The sequence below is a fragment of the Coregonus clupeaformis genome, chromosome 8 (genome assembly GCF_020615455.1).
Source record: "Coregonus clupeaformis isolate EN_2021a chromosome 8, ASM2061545v1, whole genome shotgun sequence".
Classification (NCBI taxonomy): Eukaryota; Metazoa; Chordata; class Actinopteri; order Salmoniformes; family Salmonidae; genus Coregonus; species Coregonus clupeaformis.
The window spans coordinates 24,689,971-24,700,476 of NC_059199.1; the positions used below are offsets into that span (position 1 = coordinate 24,689,971).

Below are 10,506 nucleotides of genomic sequence, written 5' to 3' on the forward strand. Positions count from 1 at the left end.
GGCCGTAGCAGAGCTCTTGAGTATGTCCCATTCCTCAGGTATTTATCAGTGTCAGGTGAAACCTGTGCTGTGCTGCGCGCTGGACTTTGGCTAGGCTGCAGCCCCCATACCACTCTCTCTCTGCGTCCCTAACTAGCAGAAGGAACCAGGAGTGGTGCCAAAACTGCAGTATAATACCTGAGCCCCAAAGTAAAAGCAATTATTCAGCAAACTGCAACGTCTGAGCTACAGACGATGCTGTAGCAACAAGCTGTACCAGACCTAGCTAGTCTCGGTAACCTAGAACCGAGCATTTCACAAACTACTTGATAACGATACAATTTATGTTACGTAGTCTGTCCATGAGAGATTCCTGTAGAAATTAAATTGTATTTGTCACATGCTTCGTAAACAACATGTGTAGACTAACAGTGAAATGCTTACTTATGGGTCCTTTTCCAACAATGCAAAGTTAAAGATAAAATAGAAATGGTGACATCAGGAATAAATACACAGTGAATAACAATAACAATTAAAAATAACATGGCTATATACAGGGAGTACCAGCACTGAGTCTGTGCAGCGGTACGAGATAATCGAGGTAGCTACAGTGCCTTCAGAAAGTATTCACACCCCGTTGACTTAAAGCCTGGACAATACCCCATAATGTCAAAGTGGAATTATGTTTTTCAACATTTTAAATGTCTTGAGTCAATAAGTATTCAACCCATTTTGTTATGGCAAGCCTAAATAAGTTCAGTAAAGATTTGCTTAACAAGTCACACTAAGTTGCATGGACTCACTCTGTGTGCAATAATAGTGTTTAACATGCTTTTTGAATGAATACCTCTGTACCCCACACATACAATTATCTGTAAGGTCCCTCACTCGAGCAGTGAATGTCAAACACAGATTCAACCACAAAGACCAAGGAGGTTTTCCAATGCCTCACAAAGAAGGGCATCTAAAGCAGACATTGAATATCCCTTTGAGCATGGTGAAGTTATTAATTGCACTTTAGATGGTGTATCAATACACCCAGTCACTACAAAGATACAGGCATCCTTTCTAACTCAGTTGCCAGAGAGAAAGGAAAGCAGCAGTGTGTGGGTGTGTTGGGGTGTGAGTGTGTGGGTAGAGACCAGTGTGTGTGCATAGTCAGTGAAAGAGTTAGTTGAAATAAGGTGTCAGTGCAGGTAGATGGTGTATCAATACAGCCAGTCACTACAAAGATACAGGCATCCTTTCTAACTCAGTTGCCAGAGAGAAAGGAAAGCAGCAGTGTGTGGGTGTGTTGGGGTGTGAGTGTGTGGGTAGAGACCAGTGTGTGTGCATAGTCAGTGAAAGAGTTAGTTGAAAAAAGGGGTCAGTGCAGGTAGTCCGGGTAGCCATTTGATTAGCTGTTTAGCAGTTAGCTAATGCTAATACAGCTAATGCTTGGGCTACAACTGGTATTATAGCTGTAACCAATGCTTGAGATATAGCGAATACACTACTAGCTACAACCAATAGGCTACATTACCTGGAACCAATGCTGGAGCTACAACCAATATCTTTGCATTCACCAATGGTGGAGCTACAATAACCATGTAATAACTCTGGAGCTTAATGCAATAACACTGTTACCGCCCTGAAAGTGGAGGATAATGAAGCCGTCGCCACCATCATCAAACCTCTCCGGACCACCTACAGGGATGCTCATGCCACATTTACAGTACAGTACTTTCAGCACTTCTGCACGCAAATGTTCTTTTTTTTTTTTTTGGCATCACTGACTGAAATCCCTAGAGGAGAAGTTAGTTCTGTGCTAAAGAAGAGAACCAGAGAACAGAGTGCTGGTAATGAGTTAAGTAGGGTCACCTGGTGAGTACCATTACATGTAATAAATAAATTAGAGCATGGAGGCATCATGGCATCGTACTATATTAATTTACAGTTAACTTCCAAAATAAAGGAAACACCAATATAAAAGTGTTTTAATAGGCCGTTGGGCCACCACGAGCCAGAACCACTTTTATGCACTTTGGCATATTCTACAAGTGTCTGGAACTCTATTGGAGGAATGCGACACCATTCTTCCACAAGAAATTCCGTAATTTAGTGTTTTGTTGATGCTGTTGGAAAATGCTGTCTCAGGCGCCGCTCCAGAATCTCCCATAAGTGTTCAATTGGGTTGATCTGGTGACTGAGATGGCCATGGCATATGGTTTACATAGTTTTCATGCTCATTTTTTTTTACATTTTAGTCATTTAGCAGACGCTCTTATCCAGAGCGACTTACAGTTAGTGAGTGCATACATTTTCATACTGGCCCCCCGTGGGAAACGAACCCGCAACCCTGGCGTTGCAAGCGCCATGCTCTACCAACTGAGCTACAGGGGATTCATCAAACCATTCAGTGACAACTTGTGCCCTGTGGATGGAGGCATTGTCATGCTATGGGGGCATAGCCATGGTAGCCAATATACCTGACCCTAAGCATGACGGGATGTTAATTGCTTAATTAACTCCGGAACCATGGAAGTACCTGCTTTCAATATACTATACTTGTTATCCCTCATTTACTCAAATGTTTCTACTATTTTGGCAGTTACTTGTATTTTTATATCCCACTTTCCCGCCACACACACACACACACACACTTCCCTTACCCAAACCCCCAATCAGCCCCAGATTCCCCCAAACTTCATCCTTTTCCTCATCCTAATAACAAACATTGACAGTATGAGTACTGGTGGGGATTTGCAGTTGCAGGAATAAATATTACGAACAAAAACTTGTGTGACAAAAGTCATAAAGACAGAACGACTCCCTCCACATTTAAATAAATGATTTACTTAACCTCCCTGGGTTATGCTGATGAGCAGAGTTTCTTTCTGTTTTCGAGAGAAACTTCTGTCTTTTGTTTATGTTGTGAAATCAGGGCAGAAGAAAATAAGGAAACTCACAAACAGCCCGAGTACAGGATGACCTATTTTGAAGGCACACTGTGGAACAAGGCTTTGCTAAACCCTATCTGTGAGCCACAGTCTCCAAACAATATTGTGTGTGTTACAGCAAACAGTCAAGGATTTAAGCTCACAGCCAAAGTGACGTAACCAAACCCAAGGGCCCTCTGTTTCCCTGGAACAACTGCTGCTGCAGGAATGAGTCTATGGACCAACCACATGGTAGGCCAGATACTATAAATACATGTACTGATAATTTGCTTGCTTAGAGCACATCAGAAGAAGGGCATTCAGTTCCAGGCCTGATTAGACAATCTCATTGACCAAGTAAACGTAAGGTTCGTCACCGAAGACGGCATAAAACCCGAACAGAGGGAAAAGAGCCAGTCGAAAAACCAGATCACATACCCGAAAATGGATGCCATCCAATCACAAACCAGACCACATCCCCAAGAACTCGACACGCTCCAATCACAAACCCCGTCCCTTTCTTACCCCCCAAGAAAAGCTTGACTATAGCCCAGATCAGGCACTTCAAAGTGGGCTTGACGGTTAGCTGGGTACTGTGTGACACTCCAGGCGTACACTTTCTCACCCAGAGTTCCACAGAAGCAGCACATTGATGGATGGGGGAGTTAGACAGACAAAACACAGACAGGGAGAGAGAGAACAAAAGATGGTAGATACAGACCCTCAGAGGTGTGCTCTGATTAAATAATGAGAGGTGAGGCCTGATTATTAATGCATAGAGATAGATAGATAAAAATGGAGAAATGGAGAGAGAGACCAATAGCAAGGGAGCCACCACAGGCTGAAGACTGGGAAGGGAGAAAGGGAGCGAGAGAGACCCCGGTGTAGAGAGACAGAGAAGACAGTTTTTACTGTGTGTGTAAATTACAGTGCAGTACACACTACATAATAATCATCATCATCATCATCATCAACATATTCAGCCTTTGTTTGGGAAGTAAACGGCATGAGTGGGCCTTGTAATTGGTTTGTTTAATAACTGGTGAAAGATGGGCATGGTGCATTGCTCTTTTTCTCTGTCGCACACACACATTTACTTGCACACACACATTTACTTGCGCATACACTCATTCACACGCACACAAACCTGCTACACACACATTCACTGCACTGGCACACTGACTCGTGCAGGAACACACACACACATTCACTCTCGCACACAAACTAGGCTACACACTCATGGTTGTATTCATACCCTGTCATGTTTAATTTGGGTTTGGTAGATTGTAGTAATCAGAGAAAATAATAGAACTCAAAGTAATTCTGAGTTCACTGGGTATTCTGAGGGCTCTTAAGAGACACGGTAGACAGATGATGCATTTTACTTGCTTTTATTCAGCATTTAATATTCTAGCTCCTAACCAACTACAGTGAGCTCCAAAAGTATTGGGACAGTGACAGATTTGGCATTGTTTTGGTTCTGTATTCCAGCACTTTGGATTTGAAATGATACAATGACTATGGGGTTAAAGTGAAGACTGTCAGCTTTATTTTTATTCATATCGGATGAACCATTCAGAAATGACACAACTTTTGACTACTTTAATACACAAGTGAATTTGTCCCAGTACTTTTGGTCCCCTAAAATGGGGGGACTATGAACAAAAAGTGCTGTAATTTCTGAACGCTTCACCCGATATGGATGACAATACCCTCAAATGAAAGCTGACAGTCTGTACTCTAACCTCATAGTCATTGTATCATTTCAAATCCAAAGTGCTGTAATACAGAGCCAAAACAACAAAAATGGACACTGTCCCAATACTTTTGGAGTTCAATGTAAATAAGGCAGTTTGAAGGTTATTTTTTCAACGTGTGGGGCTCTAAATGCTCAAGGAGTACACAGTGGGGGGAAAAATGTGTTTTATATTGTCTGTGAATCTGGGATTTCTAATTGATTTTATTTTTATATGATTATTATCCTTAATTTGACCAGGGAAGTCACATTGAGATTGACATCTCAATGGCGATTAGGCCTGGCTCGCAGTCGGCGTTCCAATTCATCCGAAAGGTGGGGTTGAGGTCAGGGCTCTGTGCAGGCCACTGAAGTTCTTCCACACCGATCTCGACAAGCCATTTCTGTATGGACCTCGCTTTGTGCACGGGGTCATTGTCATGCTGAAACAGGAAAGAGCCTTCCCGAAACTGTAGCGTTAAGATTTCCCTTCACTGGAACTAAGAGGCCTAGCCCTACCCATGAAAAATAGCCCCAGACCATTATTCCTACTCCACCAATCTTTATAGTTGACACTGCATTTGGGCAGGTAGCATTCTCCTGGCATCCTCCAAACCCAGATTCGTCCGTCGGACTGCCAGATGGTGACGCGTGATTCATCACTCCAGAGAACGTCTTTCCACTGCTCCAGAGTCCAATGGCGGCGAGCTTTACACCACTCCAGCCGACGCTTGGCATTGCGCATGGTGATCTTAGGCTTGTGTGCGGCTGCCTGGCAAAGAAAACCCATTTCATTAAGTTCCCGACAAACAGTTTTTGTGCTGACGTTGCTTTCAGAGGCAGTTTGGATACTCTGTAGTGAGTGTTGCGTCCGAGGACAGATGATTTTTACGCGCAACGCGTTAAGCACTCGCCGGTCCCATTCTGTGAGCTTGTGTGGCATACCACTTTGCGGCTGAGCCGTTGTTGCTCCTAGACGTTTCCACTTCACAATAACAGCACTTACAGTTGACCGGGGCAGCTCTAGCAGGGCAGAAATTTGACGAACTCAATTGTTGGAAACGTGGCATCCTATGACTGTGCCACGTTGAAAGACACTGAGCTCTTCAGTAAGGCCATTCTACTTCCAATGTTGGGCTATGGAGATTGCATGGCTGTGTGCTCGATTTTATACACCTGTCAGCAACGGGTGTGGCTGAAATAGCCGAATCCACTCATTTGAAGGGGTATCCACATACTTTTGTATATACAGTGCATTCGGAAAGTATTCAGGCCCCTTGACTTTTTCCACATTTTGTTACGTTACAGCCTTATTCTAAAATTGATTAAATTGTTTTTTTCCCTCATCAATCTACACATAACACCCCATAATGAAAAATCGAAAACAGGTTTTTAGAAATTTTTGCAAATGTATTAAAAATAAAAAACAAATACTATGAGACTCGAAATTGAGCTGTGAGGATGTTTTATCAGCGGCAGGGAAGACTAGTCAGAATCGAGGGAAAGATGAACTGAGCGAAGTACAGAGAGATCCTTGATGAAAATCTGCTCCAGAGCGCTCAGGACCTCAGACTGGGCCAAAGGTTCACCTTCCAACAGGACAATGACCCTAAGCACACGGCCAAGACAATGCAGGAGTGGCTTCGGGACAAGTCTCTGAATGTCCTTGTGTGGCCCAGCCAGAGCCCGGACTTGAACCCGATCGAACATCGCTGGAGAGACCTGAAAATAGCTGTGCAGCAATGCTCCCCATCCAACCTGACAGAGCTTGAGAGGATCTGCAGAGAAGAATGGGAGAAGCTCCCCAAATACAGGTGTGCCAAGCTTGTAGCGTCATACACAAGAAGGTGCTTCAACAAAGTACTGAGTAAAGGGTCTGAATAGTTATGTAAATTTGATATTTCAGTGTGTTATTTTTTATAAATTAGCACAAAAAAAACTTGACCTGTTTTTGCTTGTCATTATGGGGTCTTGTGTGTAGATTGATGAGGGGGAAAAAATTATTTAATCCATTTTAGAATAAGGCTGTAACATAACAAAATGTAGAAAAAGTCAAGGTGTCTGAATACTTTCCGAATGCACTATATTATAAGTTTGCATGCTGTTCTGTTAGGTCAAATGCAGTCAACAGATTATTCCAAACAAGAACAATTCTGCTTTCCACTTTGCAGGAAACAGGATATACCTGAGCTCAATTTCAAGTCTCATAGCAAAGGGTCTGAATACTTATATGAATGTAATATTTCAATGTTTTATTATTAATAAATGTGCAACAGTTAGATTGCACAATAAAAGCCCCACTCGTGGTCTTGTTTTGACAGTATGGAGCACAATACCATGGAGGAGTTTAGAAGGTAGGAACTCGGTCAAACTCATATTCCATAGACTGGGATCCGCACTATGCAGCTGTTTTTAAGAGCACATTTTTCACTGGCTGTCCACTGGTCGCAAAAACAATAATAGGCAGCTTAAACTTCTTCAATTTAACGATTATTGGGTTAAAATACATTTGTGACTAGCCGTCCACAACAACCACAGTCCTTAAGGCGCAAACTTGCTAAATGAGAGGGCAGCAGTGTGATTTGCATCAATGCGCTATGTCAATAATAAGTGAAATCCGTATCGCCCGTAGGCTACGGCCTTACCTCCAAGTGTTGATTCAAGTTAGATCATCTTTGGATGCCGACAGCAGTCACACCATTGGAAGACATAGCTTGGACTACAAAAGCCTATTCCATCTCTCTTCCTGCGATCCATCAAACACTTCCCCCTCAAGAGGTTGAGAAAATGTGCCAAGGGCCCTTGGATCCTCAATTCTACAGCTGTACCATGGAGAGCATCTTGACTGGCTGCATCACGGCTTGGTATGGCAACAGCACCGCCCTCGACCGCAAAGCGCTACAGGGGGTGGGGCAGACAGCCCAGAGCATCGGCTCTCGGACAACCGGTTCCAAAACAGCTTCTACCCACAAGCCATAAGACTGCTAAATAGTCAATTAATGGTACCTGAACTATCTGCACTGACTCTACGCATTCTCACTAGACTATATATACACACCATATACACACTCACACACACTTCATTGACACTCCCCCACAAAACCCACACACATTCACATACACTACATACGCACACGTACACACACTCATCATTTGCTACCGCTACTCTGTTCTTTATTTTACTCTTATTATTATCTATCTTGATGCCTAGTCACTTTACCCTGCCTTCATGTACATATCTACCTCAAATACCTCATACCTCTGCACATTGATCTGGTACTGGTACTCCCTGTATACAGCTTCATTCAGCTTGTATTTTATTTATCATGTTACAATTATAATTGTTTTACTCTGCATCGTTGGGAAGGGCTCATAAGCAAGCGTTTCACGGTAGTCTACACCAGTTGTATTCGGCGCATGTGACAAATAACATTTTATTTATAGTGGTCTCTGACTTGGTCAGACTTCCTCAGGCGGAACAATTTAGAAATAATAATCAACTTTTTCTAAAGTATCTGTAATCTGATTTACAATATTCTTGTTGGTAACATAACAGATTACAGTTAGTTTTTTTTGTAATCCGTTACTCCCTAACCCTGCATGTAAACAACTACACACTTGTGGTATTTATTTAGAGATCTGTGGTGTGTGGTATGTTCTGAAATGTTATGTTGAGTATGATGAGTTTGATACACAGCCACAAAGCCTATATGTGGTAAATATAGCATAAGCTCTTGCTTTCATATCCTTGCTTTCATTTCATTTCAATAAAAAAATGTGCGTATTAATAACAGTGTAACAGTCTTTCAGAGAGGGTTCAGACTCATCAGAGAGACTTGGCATGTGTCACCCGTGCCATGTCACATGTCGTAGCCGAGCTTTAAATGTCAGTTATCTTCTCTCTCTCCTGATCCGCCTGACGTGTGTGTGTGTGTGTGTGTGTGTGTGTGTGTGTGTGTGTGTGTGTGTGTGTGTATGCTTTTTCACACACACACACACACACAGCTCTCCACCTCCCTTTGTGTGCCTGGGAGCGCAATGCTGCTCCACTGGATTGATTCTCTCCTGCCATTTTATAATTATGTCTCCCCTCTTTTTTTCTTCTCTCTTTATCTCCTTTCTCCTCTATTTTGTTAATTCCCTCCCCCTGATCCATTTTTATACCTCCCTGTGCCCGACGCTTGTTATCACACTCCTTTTTTTCTTTTTTCTGTTTGATCTCTACTTCTTCATTTCCTCCTCTCGTACTTAATTTCTCTGTTAATTTTTGCTCCCATTTTTGCTTCCTTTTTGTCTGTTTATCTATTTCTCACTTCCGCCCTCTCTCAATCATCTCTTTTTCTTCTCCTCTCTCTCTCTCTCTCTCTCTCTCTCTCTCTCTCTCGCTCTCTCGCTCTCGCTCTCTCTCGCTCTGCAGCCTCTCTGGAGTGTTCTCCGTAGCCCGGGCGTTCCAGGACACCAGCCGCCAACAGGACCCTGTCTCCCTCCGACCCTTGGCCTCCTACACCTGACCCCTGACCTCCTCCCAACACCAATCAGAGCCGTCCTGACCCCAACCTCAAACCTAACTCCAATCTAAATCCTAACCTTGATTTTTAACCCCATGCTTAATCCCAAAATCGCAAACCTTCAAACAAGTCAAGTCATTGGCCTGTCCAGTGACTTATCACAGACATTATATCACTTTCTTGCCTTTAACCAACTGTTTCCACTAGATTTGTCCCTATCTCATCCCAACTCTCATACCCTTTCTGAAGTACCACAACCCAACAACTGCTGTCCCAGGACTCCATTCTGAGAACTAGCATCAAAAGCTGGACAATTTATCCATCCTCATCTGACGATCCCACTACAAGGACTGTGGAGAACAAACACGTCAAAGATGGCGTCCACTTCCAAAAACCTTCTCACTGTATCGTAAATCCTTCAGCGTAGCACTAATGTCCGTCCTATGTGAATAGTAACCCCACGATACATCACTGAGCAGGTGTGTAACATTCTATTGACTTCTAATGGTGACTTTACAGACATTAGGTACACCAGCCTTTCACTCTTACCCGCCCTCTTCTTTCTCTCTCTGTCCTCATTGACTATATCGCCACAGCAGCGAGAGGGTGCTACATTTTGCACTTCTGCGCATTCCCTCCCTCTCTCTGTCCCTCTTTTTCTGACTGTTGTCTGCATTGATTCTGTGCCCTGTCAGAGTTTGGGCTTGCCTGGTGAAAATTACATCTGTTGTCCTATCTGTCTGTCCTCGCACCTCTCCCTCGTTCACTTTGTGGGTTGCTTTCTCAGCGCAGTCAGCAGGCCTTCACTGTGAATACGTCCAGGTGTGGCATGAAGTGGGAGAACCTGGCAACCCAAAAGGTACTAAATGTGATAGTGAAAAGACCTGGCAACCCATGAAGGATTAAGTGTGATAGTGAAATGACTGGCAACGTAAATGGAACACGGTATGGTAGAGAGAGGACCTGGCTACCCAAAAGGGCTTTTGAACCAGGGAAAATGAAATGACTTATAACCTACATGAGACAATTGGTTGGTTGAGAAATGGTTGAGAGAGAACAAGGCAAGTGCTTCTCTACTGATGAAGAAGAAGAATATCACACGGAAGACCCCCCCCACACACACACACTCTTCTATGTCCTCATCTCACTGTTTAAAACAATTTTTAGATGTGACATATATTGAAAAAATTTTATAGAAAGGAAAATGTACTGTGGGCAAAAAACGAATCATCCAACGTCTGTCAAGTCTATCAGAGAGAGACGTGGTATTTTTCTCTCGATCCCTGTTTTATGAGAAACTAACTCTTTGCTGTAACTGTTAATGTGAAATGGCATTCACTGGTGATATGAAGGCATTTTACCTGTC

The 10,506-nt window shown here is 43.1% G+C and overlaps 1 protein-coding gene across 1 annotated transcript in view; it reads left to right on the top strand.

Annotated features, from left to right (window-relative positions):
- Nucleotides 1–10,261, top strand: part of LOC121571474 (sterile alpha motif domain-containing protein 12-like) — a 102,152-nt gene extending 91,891 nt beyond the window's left edge. Inside the window, exon 5 of the mRNA XM_041882955.2 lies at nucleotides 9,050–10,261. Coding sequence (XP_041738889.1) covers nucleotides 9,050–9,072 — 23 coding nt within the window. The 3' untranslated portion in view covers nucleotides 9,073–10,261. The remainder of the gene's footprint in view (nucleotides 1–9,049) is intronic.
- The last annotated feature ends 245 nt before the right edge of the window (nucleotides 10,262–10,506 follow it).